Raw genomic sequence first — 21,835 nt, forward strand, 5'->3', positions numbered from 1 at the left:
TAAGCAGAAATAGCTGGAGAGGGCTGGGTTAAGCCAAAGGCCCTGGATGGGTGTAAGCCCAGGAGTGTTGGGGAGAAAGAATAATAGTAAAGACATAAGGATGGAACATTAGATGCAGCCAAGCGTGTCTTGCTAGGTATAGCAGATGTACAGTGGATTTTTTTCATGTTTTAAATAGCTTTGGACACTTTGGATTTACACTGCTATTTCAAGATATGCTGATACAAAATGAAGCCATCTGATCTGTGTTTATATGCATAGTTCCAAGGTCCTTGCCTAGGAACTGAATGACAGTGTCTTTCCAGGTAGGAGCCTTTTGTCTGATCTCACAGAGGACTGTATATTCAGTCCTCTGGCAAGTATGAGGACTAGGGCAAGGGAGAATTTCCTGTGGAATGAGTGATTACCTCTATCCTACAAGGGGGCTTTTGAATATTTAGGGATTGGAAAAAGGAAAGTAATTAAAATAAAAACTCTAGCTTCTTTAAAAGAAGGTTGACAGGATGTACTGTGTAGAGTGCCAGACTGGGGTTTTCTTTCCCAAGTGCCTGCTAGAGAGAAGCTAAGAAGCCAGGCTGGCTTTGCCTAGTCATGTAAGGTATTCATTGACTGCTGGAGAACAAAGAATACAAGAAAGTAGTAGTATGGGCAGGGATTGCTGTAGAACTGGCTGTTCTAGTTAGAAACAAAGAAGTCATTATAGCAAACTTTATTGTTGTCAGAGAAAAGATGGAGCAAGACTCTGTTAGAACAGGACATACCTCCCAAGGTATTTCTCTGATGTCTACTTGTACATTTGGTTTGAGTTTTTGTAATGAATTTAGAACATGACGATTATAATTTGCTCAAGACAACCCTGTACAAATGATGAACACTCTAAGAAAACTTCATCTGGAAGGGTAACACTGAAAACAACAAAGCAGTCCAACACACATCTGAGAAAGAAGTCAGTTCCAGGAACCCTGGGTTTGTTTTTAAATGTCACTTTACAGGTGTGTTAATGTTGATCTTTAATCTCAACACTGAGGAGGTAGAGGCATGCGTATGCATGTATTCAAGGCAGTTAGGTCTGCATAGCAAGCTCCAGGTCAGCCAAGGCTACCCAGTGAGACACTGTCTCATAAAGGGCTAGAAAACTAAACCAACCAAACAAACAACAAAAAGGCCTCTTTCAGTGAGCATTTCAATTCCAGCCAGCTCTAGTGACACTGCAGAGGAAAGGTCTAATATACATGGTCAAAATACCCAGACCTCTGAGTTGGTGATAGAAATATAAGGATTAAATATTACTACCATCATTAGTTCATGGGATGCTGTGCATATGATTCTCTGTAGTGTCATCTTCTGGGACTGCAAGGGTGTGAGAGAAGAGGAAGGGGCTCTTGAGGGTTGCATATGCTTTGCTGAAGACAGAGTAGGGCATCTGGAGGATGAGTTCTAGCATTTCCTGGCTAAGTCCCCAACATGGAAATATACAGGTCCAGGAATGATCTAGTCCTCTTGGCAGTCAGCACAACAACAATGTCAGAGTTTACCGCTCTCTGAGATTGAATTATCTGGTACAGATTTGGTAAGATAGAGGGTGATGTATGAACATTATGAAAAAAAAGCAGACATCAGGGCTTTGGAGAGAAATTCTGCCTCCCAGAGATGAGTTTGGCTTTAAAAGATAAATAGACAAGTGCTGCTTCTGACTAGTCTCCTGAGCAGGGTGGATATGTCTGGTCAGAACTATCACTGCAAAGACATCTTAACTATTGTCTAGAGGCCACAAACTGTTTTCCTTCCACACAACAAAATAATAATTCTTTAGGTTTAACTTTTTTTTTCAACACCGTTCCCATGGGAAGAACACAGGTGTCCTTGATCCTTTAGGTATACTAGGTATTTCTGTGTTATGTTAAGAAACATTTAGCAACAAATTACACCAGATTGTATAAAGTTGCTATAATTTCAGAGAGCCTATAAATCATCAGTCTGTGTGAGAATCTTTACTAAAGATATTTATTGGCAAGCAGAGAACGAAATGTCCTGAAAATCGCAAGAAACTCTGAAGTATTTCAAGTTTTAGAGGCCTTCCTCACTCTTCTACACGGCTGTCCTAGAAAGAGTCTGGGTCACAATAACTTCACCTTCCAGAGTGCATACTCACTTTTGTAGAGCTTTGATGATGCTGTGCATTAAGTAATACAGGATGGTGTAAATGGGTTGCTCATAGAAATCCAGGATCCTGGATACTACTGCCTCGTGAACCGGTAACGTTCACAGGTGATGGAGCAACAGCACTGGAGACTGGCAGGAAGTTCTAGAATCCAGGGTAGTTTACCTGTCACATGCAAACTTACATCATAGGAGGCCTTTACCCATTTCCTCTCTGAACTGTTTTCATACCAAAGTAAAATGTCATGGATGCCTCTGATTGTCCAGGAGGCAAAGATTAAATGGATGTAGGTATTGTCAGTCCAAGTGTGAAAATATAGAATCCTATGAGCTCCAAGTTTTCATTTTGCATAATAAAGCTTGGAGCCTTTAGCAGAAGCATTAGGTTTGAACCCTGAAAGAGGCCAGTAGGTGTTCAAAAACAGACCTGAGGTTTGAAAGGAAGCTGGATAGGACCTAGGGGACTTGGCAATCAGAGATTAAATGTGATGTTCTTCGTATGGGTTATCATTTCATGTCTGTGAACAGGCCGCTGTTGTTGCATGGCTGTTATCAATCCTGGTCCAGCCCTAGCAATAGGGTGAGATTTTTCACAGGCAGAATATAGTTGGGAACCAGACCTTATAGAGGTGCAATCATGCAATAAAAAGGGCCCAGGAACTTCCTCAAGGAAATGTGCTTTGGCCCTCTTTGTCTCCATTTGAGGTGACAGGTTCCTGTTATCTGATGCCACCGCACCCTGTCTGGTCCTTTCTGCAGCTGGCTTGTGAAGGTTCTGTTTCGTGTCAGGTTTGACTGTGATGCCATAAACTTCACACAGCCAGTAATGGAGCCTTAAAAACCCTGCATGGTAGCAGGTATTACCAGAAAATTCATGGATGAAGAAATGCCATCAAAATCACTACTACTCTAAAACCCTAACGTGAATTCTTCTCCCTCTACTCCCCAATGGTATGATGTTCTTCTTTGGACTAAATCCTTAACTACGTCTTCATTCTAACCAACCAGCTTTTACTAACACTAGCAGAATTCTCATGAGGTGAAAAATAGTTAAACTGATTCCATATGTTACCTGTAAAAGATGTTTTAATCAAATCCCCTGGTCATTCATATCCTGATTCCCTTTTGAACTATTTAAAATGTGTGTATGTGTGATTGCTTGCCCCTGTTGGAAATGGCCTTATTTAAATGTTCTTTGTTAAGAGAAGCCTTACAGGTATCATTTTATCAGATTCATGAAACTCACAGAGCTGAGTCATAAAACATCACTTACCCAGGGGGTGTATGAGAGCTTTGTCTGGCTGCTACAGATATTGCCTATAGACAGGGTAACTGATCCTGAGGATTTGAGTGAGCACATAAGGCAGTAATATGGAGCTGCAGAAGAGTCCCTTTGCTCTTGGTGCCTCGCAGCTTTAGACAGGATACAGTGCAAATGTGTTCTGATGGAAGACAGAGCCTCGGTGTCTTTGTAAATATTAAGGCTGAGTGTTAGAGTGTGCGGCCCTGGTTAATGGAAGATTTCAAGGATTTTCATTTCTCAATATAGTGGGCACAGTGTGTCCCCAGACTATCATGAAATAAGTCATCAGAAAGAGCCATCCATCCAGATTGTGCATCCTGTACCCCAAGAGCATAGTCTGCTTGCACCCTGTTTAAACTGTGAAATATGTATTTAAGACAGGAAAGCATGAGAATTAACTAAGCAAGTGAGTGGACTTAGGATATCAGAGAGCCCAAATTCAGGGATGGCTCCTGACGTAAAATATTAGTATATATGTGCTAGCATATAGTGCAGAACAAAACAGATAAGCACAGTGTCCAGACTAAGCTCCTCCAAGCTGAGCTGCTGAATGGATTGAGAAAAGGGGACACAGATGGGGAGAAGCTACATGAATGACACAGAAATAAGCACAAGTCAGAAATGGGGGAAGGGTGAGAGAGAATACACACAGGGCATTTTGATCAATGAAGAGAAGATGGCCATTCATCGACTCACTCCACAAATATGTACTGTTTAGAGCATGCTTAATCTTTCTCTAAACCCTGAGGAGATGGCAGAGAACAGAATGAACAAAAGTTATCTGTCCCTTCAGAGATTACATTCATATGGCAAGAGAACAACAACAGACAAGAGAAAGCAATGGAGGGATGGAGCGATGGCTCAGTGGGTAAAGTGTTCCTGCGTAAGCATCAGGACCTGAATTCCATTCCCCAGCACCACTGCAAAAGCCAAGCATGGTGGCAGGCATCTGTCACCCCAGTGGTGGAAGGACAATGACAGGCAGATGCTTTGGAAAGTCTTGTCATCCAGTTGCTGAAATAGTGAGGTCTAGGAAGTCTAGGTTATGAAAGGCTATCTTAAAACCAAGGTGGAGCATGACAGAGGAAGACACCTAGCATCAACCTTTTGGCCTACACACATGCACACAGGAACACATGTACAGAAAAACACATACACAGCTCTCCCTCCCTGCTTCTCTGTCTCTGTCTCTGTCTCTGTCTCTCTCTCTCTCTCTCTCTCTCTCACACACACACACACACACACACACACGTCATTTTCCTCTTGAGTTTATAATTTTGGTAGCAGAAAACAGAATAAACAATAAATGGCTGTGTCCTGCAAGGCTATGGTGGTAAGAAAATGAACGAAGAAAGGGCAGACATACCAGACATGCAGACACAGAAAAGCTGGGATCCACTGAGCTGGTATATCTGCTGTAAACGCCATCACAGTAGAAGCTTGCATGCTATTCATATACAGTTGAAAGACTTGAAGGGGAGGTGGTATTCTTGCATACAGTTGAACAAGAGGCAAAGTTGTTACATTCAGATTTAAAAAGAAAAATCAGGTTATTATATACAACTGAACAAGGAGGCAGGCTTGGCTAATCTTGGGGTGAAATCTCTGTAGAGGAATAGACTTCAGGTCATAAGTATTCAAGGGGGAAAAGCTATGGTGATTTTCTGTGCATCCTGTCAACATTCACACTCAGACCAAAGGAAGTCTTTGCCATCCCTCTGAGCATCACCCAGTGAACCTTTACCATGGCCATAGGGTTGAGGCATTGGTCCTTGACATGGTTATGCCCATACCAATTGCATACATTCACTCAGAACTTCACTTATTCTCTGTAATAGTGTATGCCATTTTAAGTAACTAGCATAAAAGATGGTATGCGTAATTGTGAAAAACTCGAAAGGGGACATAGCTGGAAATATCCACCTTGAGAGCAGTAGCAAGGCCCATAGTAGTTAAGAAAGGTGACACTTGAACAAGAATTGGAAGGCAGTAAGAAAAATCAGTGTTGTAAATGATTTACTAAAGGACAGGGAACTGAGGGCATGGAAAGTGATGTGAGAGATAGGTTATATCTCAGTAATAGGATTCAAGCACAGGTAGGAGCTCATTGTCCACAACTTTAAAAGACTAAGTAGACTAAAAGGAAGGAGACTATGCTCAGAGAACAAAATGTGGCATCAATATCCCAGTGGGGTTGCCATGTCTACTAATGACATTCTCTGAAGCTATGACCATGAGAGAGAGTTGCAAAACTAGGGCAGAGACCGAAACAATTGGAGAAAAGAACAGGGATCCTGAATATGCAGTCATTGCAGAGGTGGTCTATGCATATTAAATGGAAGGAATATCTGACAGCCTGATCCATTGGTTGTAATCAAGCAAGCAGAGCTTTCTAGAGATGAGATGGGAATTCAAGCTGGGGACAGTAAATGGAACTAAATGCCTGGCAACTTACTATTGAGTTAGGAGGATCAAATCTGAGTGGGGCACTTAGGGAGAACTCTGCAAATGACAATGAGGAGGGTACCTGTCCATCTCCAGGTCTAGCCATGAGGTCTAGGGGAGGTTCAATCACCACCTCTCATAAGTCAGTAGTGGAAACACAGTCCTCATGGAAGCACTCTGTGGGGACTGGAAGATGAAGGGATGCTTGGAGAAGAGACAGATACAACAATCCTTCTGTAGTATACCAAGGATTAGAGGGAAGCCACCAGGGCTGTGACGGCTGGGAGGATGAAGACTGAAGGACAACAGATCCCACAGAGCTTTGAGGTGATTAGAGTGAGGGATGGGTGCAGGAAAACTCGGCAGTTGTGAGCATTGTATAGTAATTGGTTCAACTAAGGAAAAGTGAGATTAGCACTGAGGAGCTCAAGGTAAATCATCCTGCATTTCATTCTGTGGGTGCTGTGGCGAAAGGGGGTAGGGGTTCGGTGAAAGGAAGAGGCCTATGGAAGCCTGTCCTCACTCAAATATGAGAGGCTTACTCTACCTTCTCTCCTCTCTAGTGGCTGTTGGGAACTGGGTTGATCACAAAGATTTAAACTGAAATAGATGGGAAAATAATGTTATTTACAGAACCCATTTGGGTGAGGAAGAAGACCATTGTGGATTTTGAGGATGCGTCAGGGATCTAAGCAGATGCCCAGTAGGTTGTTGGAAATACAAAATAGAAACATGGGGAAGAAATTAGAAATTAAGGTAAAAAAAGTCTGAAAGTTTTATTAATTCATGAAAGCTCAGGTGTGAACTCTACTGAGAGACGGGAAAATAGCCAGACATTAAAAGAGGAGAAATTGTCAGAAGGAGAAGGGAGTGAAGTGACAGTCATTGTTAAAGGCACAGGACAGTCAATCATCACTGAATATATCTGTTGCTAAATGTAATTAGGAAATAGCCGTTTCCCTTTATTTGAATGAATCATTCTCTGAGCAGATAGAGGAGGTGATCATTTCGGGGGAGAACTTTTCCTGCAGAAAGAGAATAAAGACAAGGAAGAGGCAGAGCCACTCCCATGTCCCTGCCATATAAAGGTGAAGTTAGAATCATGCCTTAGTGGGAAGACTTAAAAAATAATGTGGGTTTAAGAAGAAAGAATCACAAATGGCAAGAGTATAAAAAAAAAGAGGTCCAATGGAAATTAACCAGCTATGAACAAAATCCAGGTGCAGGAATGGGGTGCAGGAGAAAGAATTATGGAGGGGACTGTCTAACAGAATCATGACCATCACCATGAGCCATGAAGCAGCTCCAGACACTAAGATTCAAGCTGTTACTCAGGATTCATCACACGCTGGTGTTGGTCTGTTCTGTTCACTTTCAACTCCATGCGTTAGCATTCTTGGCTCAGAGGGCAGTCTTCCTGTCCCGTTTTCCAGCTTGTCTTGAGCTTTCCCCTTACTCCACTTCTCTTCAGTTGTTTTAAGTCAAAGAACCATTACATATTTACTGCGTGGTGCCGTTATAGCCTAAGAGGGTCACCACCCTGTCACAATCAGCATCTTCAGGGAGTCCTGATGGCTCTGTCCATGGTGGCAGAGTGAGGCATGGGTGTACTTGAGCAAGGTGATGAACATATTGTCAAATTTAGAAGCTATTTCTGTAATGATGGCAATGTGACCTGGCACAGTCTAATACATGGTGACAATGAGGCCTGCAAGGTGCAGTCTAGGGGGTATGTGGTGATGAAAATGGAGCCTGGTGTAGTCTAGTATGTCAGAACTGTTCATTAGGAAGGACTGATGAGAATTATTGGGAGGTGGTGTTAGAACACAATCCCACAAGAATACAGGGAGAGCAAGGAGAATATTAAAACCCTGTTGGTAAACCTTCCCAGGGAACGGTGGACTCTGGGGAAGCTGAATTATGATGAAGGTAGCTTAAGTATTTAGAGACATGTGAAGAATAAAGCAAAACTTGAAAGAATTTCAAAGCAAAGAATTAGAACAGCTCATAACAGCATTAATATTAACTTTCCTGAATATACCAACTCCATTGTAATATGCATATATACATATATATTTCAAATTGTGACCAATGAAATTAGATGAAGACTGATTTTAAATGTTTAAGGCAACTGAGATATTACAGAAGAGTATATATTTACATATCCATTGTATATGATACACTTCAGTTACAGTCATCTGACTATAACTCAAGATTTCCTGTTGTATTATCCTGTAAATAAAATGAGCTTTATAAAAGACACAACTATGGCCGGGCGGTGGTGGCACACGCCTTTAATCCCAGCACTCGGGAGGCAGAGGCAGGCGGATCTCTGTGAGTTCGAGGCTGGGCTGGACCGATAGCCTCCAAAACAATACAGAGAAACCCTGTCTCATAAAAACAAACAAACAAAAAAAGACACAACTATGTCTAGAACTATAATTGGTGTTGAGGATAGAAGAGAATTTAATATATAGAATAGAATATAAAATACATTATTAACATGGAGTTCAGACAGTATTAGTATACTAGGAGTAGTAACAGTATTACTAAAAAAAATCCTGGACTGATATCATTGTCCTGTCTATTTCTTTATAGCTTAAGATACTGATACAGTGATTTGAATGAGAATGGTCACTATCGGCTAACATGTTTGAATTCTTGGTCCTGAGTTAGTGGAACTGTTTAGGAAGGATTAGGAGGTGTGGCCTTGATGGAATATGTCTTATGGTTTCTATTGCTGTGTATAGACACCATGACCATGGCAACTCTTATAAAGGAAAGCATTTAACTGGGGCTGGCTTAAAGTTTCAGAGGTTTAGCCCACTACCGTCATGATGTCATGCAGGCAGACATGGTGCTGGAGAAGACACTGAGAGTTCTACATCTTGATCCACAGGAAACAGGAAATAAACTGTGTCACTGGGCATAGCTTGAACATAGGCCACCTCACAGCCTCTCTCCACAGGAACACACCTACTCCAGCAAGGCCACACTTCCTAAGAGTGCCACTCTCTATGGGTCAAGCATTCAAGCACATGAGTCTATGGGAGGCATACCTATTCAAACTGTGGCTGTGATCTTTTGGAGTAGGTGTGTCACTAGGGGTGGGCTTTGGGGTTTCAAAATCCCACACCAGGCTGACCATAGCTGCTTAACCCTCTAAAACTGTAAGCAAGATCCCAATTAAATGCTATGAAAATTTTCCTGGTCATGGTGTCTCTTCACAGCATTAAAACTGTAACTAAGAATATATATCTAAAGTTGTATCTAAAGCAATTGGGCTCAATTGGTATTAAAGGCATTAGAATCATTTACCTCTTAATCTGAATTGAAGAAAGTATACAAATTAAATAAATATCATATAGCCTTTAAAAACCCGAGTTGGCCAACAAGGGAGCTGAGGCCAAAAATGTAAAGTGTCCTTAGTTTACTTTTTTTTTGTTGTTTGTTTGTTTTTTTTGTTTTTTGTTTTTTCGAGACAGGGTTTCTCTGTATTGTTTTGGAGACTGTCCTGGAACTCGCTTTGTAGACCAGACTAGCCTCGAACTCACAGAGATCCGCCTGCCTCTGCCTCCCGAGTGCTGGGATTAAAGGCATGCGCCACCAACGCCCGGCGTCTTAGTTTACTTTTTTAAAGCCACATCTTGTAACTTCATGTTTTTCTATATACCGTCAGGAGAAAATTGTCTTAGCAAATAACATTGTAATTTACTATGTTAATTGCAAATTTCACTGACAGAACATTTAGAGCGTGAGTGCACAGATTTTGACAGACCTGTGGAGGTGGTGCTGTGCCCATATGCAGAGCCCTTCCATCATCTGCAAGGGCTGCCGATGCCTCTCAGGAACATTAAAACAGGAAATAGTGAATGCTCGCTCAACATCATGGCCAGGTGTTGTATCTAAAGCATGAGGATTTTGTTGGCCTTTAAAATAAATCTTGCCTGTTGTAAACTGCGTCTTAAAACAGCCCCACATGCTAACACAGCTGTACAGGCTAGACGCATGGTCTTCACCACTCATGTCCTGTTCACTCATACTCTACTTTTAAAAGTTTTTTTTTACAACTTTTAAAGCCTGTGATGTGGGGAGTAGCATCCCTCATCGGCCAGCAAGAAGAACCGCAGCAGAGTTCATTAATGGAGCCAAGGTCAGAGCAGTGGTGACCTGATCCCTTTCCTGGTCCAGATTTGGCTGTCAGGGCATAACTGCAAGTTAGCAAGTGAAAGGCCACTGTGAACAGTACTTTATGCTTCTGCCTAATTAGTAAGCAGCTCAGAGCATCTCCTGGCAAGAGGTTGGGGAAACAGTTGAAAAGAGAATCCTGCTCTCCCCTACACTGAGCACTGGCCAGCCGACCTGATTCATGCCTCAACAAGAGGCTCAGGCCAGGACTTTCCAGCTAACAAATCATAGGTTACCTTGGGTATAGAAAGCAAATGAATCTTGCAAAGGGCTGACGCATTTAGGGGGTTCTTCAGTGTTGAGAATACTAAACAATTGCTGTGGCATGGAACATGTAACATCCTTACATTTAGAAATGGATAATGAGCCAATCTAAGGGTGGGTGATAGGAAAAGTAATGACAGAGTGCTTGTACTTAAGCCATGTCTTCGGGTACATGGGGTTACTGAGTCATCACTTAGGGACTAACATTAATAACTTTAATACCCAGGAGCTTTCAGTGCTACTTTGGGTCTTTCTGTTGTTCTCAACTACACATGCAACAGTCTTCACCAGGAAGTGCTCTTGTAGCCACAACTGCCCACAATGCCTGTCCCTATGCATTCTAGCTCTATGGCTTTCGGGTGAGACTCAGCTTCTCTAGGCTTTAGCTCACCATCCAAAACACAAGGACAGTAGTGCCATCCTCAAATAGTTTTTATACTGTCAGTGAGACTCAGTATAGGGCCCAACATGGGGTAATTGCAGGATGAATCATTACTGTTTTAATTTCCCACAAGTGTATCTAATGGTGACTATAGATTTGACTTTCCAAGTGACAGTATCTAGAACTTTGAAATGCAGTATGAAGAAAACCAGCTTCTAAGTAGGTTTCATCCACTTAAGTTCTTAATCACTCGTTTGTTTATTTTACTTAAAACTAAATTCCTGGACTAAGAAGGGGAGGCATGGCCACAGAAGCATAAGAGCATGAGTTCAGAGTTCACAAAAAGCCACGTGTGGGAATGTGTGTCTGTGATCTCATGGCACTGGGAGGCAGAGACAGGAGAATGCCCAAAAGTTCACTGGCATTAGACTTGAGTGGGGTATTTGCTGTAGTAGACAAGAGACCTTTTTTTTTAAAAAAGCATTCTGGTTGGAGTCATCATAAACACAGACAGACAAACGCACAAGGTTTACAGAAAAGCAAACTGAATTCCTTACAACTCAGGTGCTGCCTTGTGGTTTTAGTCATGTACACACCTGCAGCATGGCTCTAGGTTGGAGTATTCAATGCAGACAAGGCATTCCTCTTACCAGAGGGCATTTTTCTTTTGCTATGTAACCAAGTCATTTTTTCTGGCATGAAAAACAGTGTGGATTGGGGGGTTTTTTGGCTGTTGTTTGTTTTTTATTTTATTTTTAAATGGGAGGATGGAAATTCCTACCTACCAAGAATTGGAAAGGAAAATAGGAAGAGCCCCTGGAACTCATTCGATCCAATATGCTAAGTTCAAAACTTGTAGGGTGGAAAGCTGGTGAGTATTTGGCTCTAACAGAAAGGGAGTGTGCCTCATAAACAGGATAGTTGGAATGTATGGAAACGCTCCAGTTAAAACAAGACACAAAGCACATGACTAATGTTGCCTTTCCAAGTTAGACAAATGCAGTCCTGACTAGGATTTACCTCAGAGGGGCCTCTGGAACCTTCATTGAGTCCTGAGATCTTAATGGCTTTTGAAGTGCTGAGGCTTCAGTAGAAAGGCAGTACTAGGAGATGGGTGGTCTTGACCCCACATTTTTTCCTGAATTTGTCTCACTTTCCTTCCAGGTAAGTGTCTGAAGACAAACTGACTTGTCAGATGAACAACAAAATCAGATCAGTTTTGGAGATACACTTGTTGTTGAGTGACAACATGGCCCACTCAAGAAAGTTCATGGCCTAGGGATAAGCAGGAACCACTATCATCAAGCAAACATATTTATTTTGTGTGTCCATCTGCTTCATACATCAAACAATATATACCAAGATATACATATACAAAATGTGATCCAAACATAATCTACTTTTAATCTGATTTCTGCATTTACCTGGCCTCCAATCCTTACTCCAGGCTACCCTGTGAGGAGGCAGCTCTTTATCATTGACAGCTGGGGGAGTAGAGACTCACATATCTTCTGTCTGATTGCTTTGATGCTGTTGCTTCATCACTGAAACAGAATTTGGGAGCAGTTGTTCTCAATATTCCTAATGCTACAGCCTTTAATACAGTTCCTCAAGTTGTAGTGACCTCCAGCCATAAAATTGCTTTTGTTGCTACTTCATAGTTATAATTTTGCTACTAAGTGGTGTCTCAGTTACTAAGATGTTTTCCGATGGTCATGACCCAAGGGTTGAGAGCAGCTGATTAAGACTGATCTTGACCTTCGGTCTCCCTGGGGAATTCCAATTTATACCAATGACATAACTGTAACTGGAATTAATTATACCAGTGTCCCGTTCAATGTAAAAAGTGACTGAAGATAAAGCATACATTATAGTACACGTGTCAGAGCCTTTCAAACTGATCATCATGTATAAAAATAAATTGTGATGAAAACTTCTGCTGTGGTCTTCTCTGACCAGGACTCTTGTGACCATCAGTTTCAACACAAATAAAAATTACTTGTAGCTACATACTGGCTCTTCTTGTAAACTGGAACTCAAACTTATGCCATCCTGACTCACTATGGACTGCCCCAAAGAGGGGAGGACCAATGACTAGGATGTGTGTTGTCACATGAACCTGCCCAAAGTTAAAATTGTCTTTCCTCATTTTGATTTTTAATATAATTGCATAAAATGTTTCCTGAATAATGAGAAGGTCCGGTCTTACTCTTGAAACACAAAGTAAGGTACACTAAGGGCCCCCTTGCCCCTAAAGCCCCACCTGGCTGAACGAAGCAAATGTAGAGGACCTGTCCTAACACCCATAAAGAAGTTACACTGGAGAATTATTCCAGTGTAGGAAAGGAACATTTTCTGAAAGGAATCTTTCCTTTGATCTGAGCAATCAAAGAATGCAAATTGATTCAGTGGTTTTTGCATGTGATGAGAATAAGATTAAAACGTGCTTTTTTAGGTATCACATAGACAGAGTTCTTTTGAAACCAATTTAATTTTCAAAATAAATTATATTTTCAAATGAGTTTCAAAATAAAAGTTGTATTTTCAAAATAAATAATGTCACTAAGGTATGTTTACTTTCATGAATTTGGAGAATCATATGCTTTATCCAGATGTGGATCTAGAAGCAAACATAACTATGTTGCTTTTTAAAATAAATGCATTTTGGAAATGAAGGCTCTTTTAAAATGTAAACACCCAAGCGCTATTATAAACTCTAGGAATTAAATTTCCAAATTAAGTTTAACATAGAATTCTGTTTATTTGTTATACCTTTACTGAGTGTGACCCAGGTACTGGACTCTTATGTTAAGGATGTGAAGAAAATATATAATAGGCATTCAAGAGAGTTCAGAGGGTAAGTGCACTTGCTGCAACCTGAGTTGGATCACTGGAACCCATGTACAGTTTGGAAAGAACCAATTCCATATAGTTCTTCTTTCATCTCCATGATCACCGCACATACACCCCCTCCCTCCCTCTCTCTCTCTCTCTCTGTCTCTCTCTCTGTCTCTCTCTCTCTGTCTCTCTCTCTGTCTCTCTCTCTCTGTCTCATACACACAAATGCAAAATAATAATAATAATAATATGATAAATTAATTTAATCTTTAAAAGGAAACCAAATACGTTTAAAGAGTTTAGTCATCTTCTCCAAGGAAAAGCAAATAAACAAAATGTGGGGGTAAAAAATAAAAATCTTTTCAATGTGGGGAGAAAAGGCTTCACAGTTCTTTCAAAACCACGTACTTGATTTTTTTTGTCTCTCTCTGCTACGACTTTTCTTAAACTCTCAGATAAAAATTGGTTACTCAAGCTGTGCTAATATACTAGTGAGAGAGTTCCTAAAAGCAGTGGATAGTTAAGATCAGGGTATGTCTGTCATCATCCTCAGAGACAGCTTGAGTGTCACTGATTGTTACATATAGACAGACTCAGATAGAACTGTATGGGCCGTTTCTCTCTGAATCTTTAGCATTAACTTTTATGAGACAAGTTCCCTATGGTCTGAAGATGGTGGTGGACACTAGAGACAACTGATGTGGCAGGAAGAAGGAAGCAGGGCAGGCAGAAGAGGGAATGGGATTTTTTGAGAACCTTTCACAGAGGACCCATTGAGCAACTTTGGGATAACTCTGTCATCAGAACATTCATTCAATCACCATCATTGCAAGATAGGCTGGGAATTGTGACATTCCAGTTCCTCCCAATGTTGCTTTAAAAATCCTGGGGATAAAAATTAAAAAGGAATAGGCAGGCCAGTAGCCACAGTACTCTAATGGTTTATCATTAACTGGGGTAGACCATTGCAGACATTGGTGGCATTCCAGCTAGACTTCTTTCATCAGGCTGACAGCCCCCTTGCCTTCTGCTTTGAGTTCTGTTGTTAGAGAGCCAGTAACACAGCTCCCTGCCCAGAAGAACTGCTCTCCTTCCAAGGAGCCATGTTTCAATGTCAAGGTCAAGCCATTTGCAAACTAACTCTACCTTGCACTAGCCTGCCTACATTTTCTGCCTCTTATCCATCTGAGTTTAAAGTTAGGTATTGCTTCAAGGTGGGACAAGGTTGTGATGCCATTTGTGCTCTGGGATCTACTATTGTGCCCTCCATTGACCATCTTTCTCAATAAGCCACTTGCTAGGAATCTCTATATTTCTTCTTGTAATGACCTTATTCCTTCAGTTTCTCTTCAACTACTACTAGGAATTAAACATTATCATACCACCTTCTCTTCTTTTAAAACCCCTTCAGAGTTCCTGACCTCAAAAAGCAAACCAAGAAGGCAATCATGAATGCAGTTTGCACTCTAACTTAATACATGGTGGTTTGTGATTTTCTACACACACACACACACACACACACACACACACACACACCAACAAAAGAAGCAGATGAACCCTTTAGACAAGATTGCTTTCCCAAAAGACACACTCATCTTCATTGCTTTGAGTTGAATGCTTTTTTACTACAAGTTTGAAACAAATTGAACAATACGGTATAGGATAAAAAGAGAAGTCTGCTAACTGATACTATTTACTATATCTTCTAGAAACTAGTAGCTTCTGATTCCATAACTTATGAGTAAAATACAAATGTAAGAGTAAGTTTTCAACTATTTATAAATGGATATAACTGAGATATGTATTTGTTTCATAAGTTATTTTGATAGCTAAAGTTGTGACATATATATTGTAATTATTTTATCTGCTTTCTTGTTAGTCCCAAGAATAGAATTGTTTCCTATAGTCTAAGCACTAAATAAAACAGCAAATGAAGAATGCTATCTTACATTGTTGGGATGCTGTCCATATGAAGTCCAAGGGTAGATGTTTGGTCTCATCTTGTTTAGCTTTAGAAATTTCCCTCTCAGAAGCCCTTTCAGATGTGCTCCTGCCTCTCCCTGATCCCTACTACTCGTTGACTTTTGTTTCTCACACCCAAGTTTTCAGAGAAATATTTCTATCCTCCTGTTTTATAGGGACTTTTAGGAAACTTCAGCTCAAAACTTGGAGCGGCTTGATGATTCTAATGACTAAAGCACCAGTGTTGTTCTTTGTTTCTACTTGTACATCAAATAGCAGCATATATTGAATCTCTGTATTAAAAGAGCTTCAGCAAACAGATTCAGTATCTTGAAGGTAACTGTAACAAGACAGGATGAGTTGAGTATCAAGGAGACTCTGAAGTTGCCATCAAAAATTACACATACTCTGTGTGTTTGGTTTGACAGTGTTGACTACTTTTATTTAAGGAAGTAGCTTTATGCGATTACCCAAGCATAATTTGATTTGTATAGTAAATAGAAGAAGGAAAGGGAAACTACCTGGAAAAATGCACTTTCTTAAAAATCATTCTATTTAGGAGTAATAGAAGAATCTGAAATAAGTGCTTCTAATTATCAGAGTCTACAATGCCTGCCAATCTTATTTGTTTTATGAGCCAGATAATAACAATAGACAGCATGTAAATCACATCAAAAATTGTGTACAGTCCTTACAGAAAGAAAAGAACACTAGAAATCCTGTTTCCAGCCTTTAGTTAGCCTGATCCTTTGATCTGGGAAAGCTCTAAGTCTAAACACCAAAACATCTAGGGTATTTTGTTTGGGAGGGGTGTTGTGGTATGGTTGTTACAATTTTCTTGGGATTACTGTTGTCTCTTTGGGTTTCCTGCCTTCTACTGATGAACTAGTTGCAAAATAATTAGTAACACCATGAATAAAATGATTGTGTTCTCAGAGAGCTTCTGTAATTTGGTCCCCAACTGGGCCTGGCTTTTGCTCACGGGATGGAATTGTTACATGTTTCTTCAACTCCCTTCTTCTTAATAATCATTTCAAACAACTAAGCTGAGTACGCTAACTTTTTATTTACTAATATTTCTAGGTTAGCTACAGTTTAAATTTTTGTCTTACAACCCAAGAGACTTTCATGTTAAGGATAGACAGCGAGGTACATTTACTACAGATTTAAACACACACCACCATCCTTTTTGGAAACCAAGAGCAAAACACATAAACACATTGACATATAAAGGTGTATGTGTACACATGTAAATATGAATATTACCATATAATTAGTAATTTTAATTATTTTAACATTATCCCAGGTCCCCTACTGTTTGCTTACTATGTTTGTATGCTTTATATTACAGAATCCTTGTAGAAACAGTTGGCTCTGGGTTAGATGCTCATTAGAGGGAGGAAATGAAGTAATAGAGGTTTTAGGCACATGTTATTAAGTGGAAGCTGCATCGAAGTCTGGTGTTTTATCCCACTTATTGTTTAGCAATGTGGCCCCAACACATCTGCTCCTTCCAGTCTCATAACATAATATGAAAACTGCTGCTACTTCTCTCTTATCATTCTTCCCAGAATCCTCCTTGTCTCCTAGTCCCGCCTACCTTGCTTCCCTACTGGCCAACAGTGTTTTGTTCATCAACCAATAAGAGAAATGCATGTACAGAAGACTTCCCCCATCAGAAAACTTGCCCATGGGTCAAGAAATAAAATATTTAGAAAGACAATAAGTCACTAAACCTTTACTGATTTCTGTCGTAGAAAAAAAATGACACAGTTCAGGGGGACTAAAATGGCACAAATGGTGGATTTGGAATTGTGCAGTGTAAAACGTTTGTCACTGCGCTTCTGTGGCTTAGGAGTCATTATGATCAATGCGAAGTTATCTTTCCTAAGAACGCAAGCCAAGAATATAAAGAATAGTGTGTGTAAGGCAATAACACTGGACAAAAGACCGAGCAAGCAGACATTGCAACCATAGATGGCAGAAGAACTACTTAAGCCCACACTCTAACGAGGTGTTAGGGCAGGGCCCTGGGCTGCTAGGAAACCACATCATTCTTGCATTAAGAATGGGAAAGCCAATGAGCCAAGCAGACCCATAGGCTGATGACAAATGCCAGAGTCTGCAAACAGCACTTGTGTGTTGATATGTGTGCTTTGTAAGAATGTCTCCTCTCACAGATATGTGTGTGTGTGTGTCTGAATGTGTGTGTATGAGAGACAGAGAATTTGTATCACATTATATCACATGCTGACTAACAATTCTTACAACAATTTGACCACTCAGTGATAAGAATTGCCATAACTAACATGTCATTTAAATGTTAGGTATTTTTTTCTAACTTGCATATTTTTAAATTAAAGAGCAATCTCTAAAAATTCTGCCGAAGCGTATCTGTGAAGTGTAACCATGACACTGTCCAGAAATAATGCTGACACTGTTCCCATGGAGTTCAGTTCCCCGCCTTCTCCCGGGTCTGCAGAACCATCAGGCCTGTCTCCTCTAAATCTATTTCTGGGCTGTTTCACTGTCTATACTCATGTAGACTCTGAGCAGTGTCAGCCCTGGAATCTTTGATGCATTGACAAGATCAATGTCCCTACCAATCTTGACTGTCATCTTTAGGTATCTGAAGTTGGAGAATAGAGGTTGGCCCTGAAATTTTTTTTCAAATAAGAGAATACTAAGAAAACTTTTGCAGCTCTTCATGGCCACTTATTTGGATAGTCTAGCACATGGGCAGAAAGATGGCTGCTACTTCAAGGCCATCCTGGGTTATATAGATTTCTGGACAAGATTTTTAAAACAGAAGATTTTTGCTTATAAATTTGCTGTGCTTCCATTATGCTGTTGAAATAGGAGCCTAACATAAGCTTAAACCTGGGGGAACTTAGGTAAGAACTGGACAAACATTAGCATTAAGGACCAGAGCCCAAGGCTCTGCATAGGTCTTTCCAGGATTCTGCAGTCTTGACTGGCAATGCAAAGTTCTTCCTGTTGAATCAGAGGCCCATTCAAGTCTACACTGAAATAGATGTCACTCCATGTTCTAGTAAGGTCAAAGCCAGCACTAGTAAAGGTCAAGTCAGCTCTTTATCTTACTTATTTCTTGTTGATGTAACAGTATATCTGATGTTAAGTACTTCATAAGAGAATTGTTTCCCATAGCTCTGGAGGCTGGGAAATCCATCATAAAGGAGCAGGCATTCTATGACTAGTGAGGGTCCTCTACCTAGACCAAAAAGGCAAAAGGGGACAGCCACAGAATAAGCCTCTTCTGTAAGGGCTATTGTCTCACTCACATCGAAGGAACCTCAGACACAGTCGTATCCTAAAGGCTCCACCTCAAACATTGCATTGGAGATGAATACACTCAGACCACAGGAGTTTGCCAGTGGGACTGATTTCTAGACCCATTTTGGTTTTCTTTCTGGAAATAAAACTGAAAAGGTCACTCCGTCTTCTGAATATTTTAAGAATAAGCAGTTTTTCACATTTTGCAGACTGAGCCAGATGGATGATTTGGAATAGGGAGTCTCCATATTTAGATGGGCCAAGCTGGTAGTGAAAGAAGCCCAAAAAATAAGTTATTTTTAGTTCTTGGAATTCTAGACTAGATCTGTGAGGAATTCTTGGAACAAATGTGTTATTAATATATATGTATAATATGCATATATTATATACAATATAACACACACACAGACACACACACACACATATATACACACTGAAAGTTGCTCTAAAGCCAAAGTTGAAGGGTAGGAGGAACCACAGAGAGTAAATAATAGGCAATGAGAGAGGGTGTTAGGGAAGAGTGTATGAGGGTTATGCAAAGCACACTAGCTATAGTTAGTGCCTCTCTACTGTAATCGCCACCCTCGCCCTGCCCACTCCAACACCTGTGCTATGACACATCCAAGTCAGAACTGTTTCACCCTGGATTCCACAACGTTGAAAGGGAAGCTGAAAGAGAGAAGGAAAACTGCAATGGGAATTTGATGGGCCTTGTCCTTGTAGACTCTTACATTATGTGTGATTATGTCCATAGCCACACACATTTTAATGCCCGATGCACTGTTAAGCAGAGAAGTACAGATTAAATTATGTGAACAATGAGAGCAAAGACAGTACCGGAGGAAACAATCTCTGTGGGGCAATAATTAAAGAGCCCCACCCTTTTCCCTTTTCTTTGCTTTAAAGTAGAGGGAACCCCCACCACATCATAGCAGTTCGATGAAATCTTCTGTGTTTGCTACACCCTCTGCCTATTCTCTCCCACCTGGAATGTAAGTGATTTGTAGCCTTGATGTCCACCCATCCACTGTGTGCCTATGAGTAAGTGGGGAAATACATGATTTCCAGTGCCTGTAGGCCATCTCAGGTTAAAGGATAAAATATAGGAAGACTGACCCAATAAACACAAAAAAGAAATGATACATTCTCATTCTGTATTAGAGTCTATGTGTCTATGTTTACAACAATGAACATTTTTAATCCTTAAGAACTGAGGACACAGAGGGATAAAGGCAATTTCCAGTTATAGCTATCTAGTCATATATAGCCCAGCACAGGAATCAATGATCTTAATGTGATTCAGTCTGAAAAACCACACTGAATAGCTAAAAGGGCTTGCTCACTTTAACCACTCTGTGTCTAAAATGCTGAATCATGCCACAGTGTCTAGATCTGTATTACAGAAAATAATCAATATTAACGAGATCAGATCTTCCATTGGAACTATTTTAAATGCCCTTCAAGATTACTTCTCAGAAATTTCCCTCTCTGTGATTCAGCATGGCTTAACATGTTGATATGCTAATTTTACAGGAAAAACATCAGAAGGAAAAGCACCCCTGCTTGGTTCAGAGATTACAAACTATGACTTCAGTGAACGAAAACTTTAAATGATGCCCTTGTAGTGCAGCATAACCTACAATAAAGCTAAAGCCCCAGATATGCCCAAGGTCACGTTTCTACCTTCCTCCTTTCTCCTAGTATTAGAAAATCAGATGCCAGCTATCCAGGTGCCTGTTGACGAGAGTGAGCAGGTTAATGCTTCCTAAATGACTATACATTGTCTGATGCCGTCTGTTTTTAACAAAAGATGACCGTATTTTACTTTTCCAACTGCATTTCGAACTGTGTACACTTTCCACCTTGAAAGAAAAGCCTAATGGTTCCTCTTAACTTGAATTTCAGAACACAATAGATGTGGCTCTTCAAACGTGGTCTCCTGTGCCAGGTGCCTCCAGCTGGGTCCAGAATGCGGATGGTGTGTTCAAGAGGTGTGCCTCTTTCGTTGTTGTTTTTGCTTGATGTTGTTGCTGCTGCCTTTGAGTTTTTCTCATCCTTAACTTTCTCTCTAGCCTGACTTCATTCTCCCAATATTTTACACTTTAAAGATGCATCAGAAACAAGAAAGATAATCCTGAGCCATCAGGAAATTTTTATTTCGCTTTCTGTGGAAAAGCATCTTGTCTGGTTGAATATACAATCAAGTGTAACATTTTTATTAGAAAAAATGTGGTAATTTTGACATTAAGTGCAAACCATTTTATGTTTTCCATCTGTTCTGTGGAAAAAGTTGGCAAATATATATATAATAAATTTTAATAGTTAAGTAGACTTTGATATAAGATTCTTGCTGTAACTTGCAGCACAAAGTTATATCCCCAAGTCTGATTACTTTCTTAATACTTGCTTATCAAAGAAAAGCAAAAAGATTCATTGGTCCATTTTACTTGTTTTTATATGAAATACTAATTGTTCAGTGATTCCTTAACATTGTATAGCAACTTTTGCTTTATTATGGAAAATGTAATGCCTTGATTACTGTTACTGAAGTACTATGTATATTTAAATCCTCTACAGTGGAGAATAATTCAATGTTATTGTTAAAAGTTAATGTTTTTCATTCTGTGTGGAGAAACAAATTCCAACAAAATTCTTAGTAAAAAATTATAATGACTTCTTTTGTGCTGCTCTAAAGTTGTTTTATGAGGTTTTTAAAAATCAGTACTTTTAAATCAGAGGTACCTACACATAATTTTTTTTCCTAAGGTGCCATCTGCTAAAATGGAATCTTTTTGCAAAAGTGCCTGGGTAGCTTTTTAGTTACTTATGCAACTCCTGGGAATTGCAACTAACAGGCTTTCGGACTTCTGTCTGGCATGGACATGAATCTCTAGTTTTACTTCCTCTAATTTAGCTCAACAACTAAAAACTCCCATCACACTGTCAGCTTCTCTTCTTACTCCCCCTCTTCATGCATGAAGCAGGAAAACAAAGACAGT

The 21,835-nt window shown here is 40.2% G+C and overlaps 1 protein-coding gene across 2 annotated transcripts in view; it reads left to right on the forward strand.

Moving 5' to 3' along the window:
• Itgb8 (integrin subunit beta 8) overlaps positions 1-21,835 on the forward strand; it is an 81,161-nt gene that overhangs the window by 12,592 nt on the left and 46,734 nt on the right. For both annotated transcript variants that reach the window (XM_005084467.4, XM_013123946.3), the window contains one exon: positions 20,742-20,827. In XM_005084467.4, coding sequence (XP_005084524.1) covers positions 20,742-20,827 — 86 coding nt within the window. Of the gene's footprint in view, positions 1-20,741; positions 20,828-21,835 lie in introns of those variants that run through there.

The sequence above is a fragment of the Mesocricetus auratus genome, unplaced genomic scaffold (genome assembly GCF_017639785.1).
Source record: "Mesocricetus auratus isolate SY011 unplaced genomic scaffold, BCM_Maur_2.0 Super-Scaffold_15014, whole genome shotgun sequence".
In the NCBI taxonomy this organism is placed as follows: domain Eukaryota; kingdom Metazoa; phylum Chordata; class Mammalia; order Rodentia; family Cricetidae; genus Mesocricetus; species Mesocricetus auratus.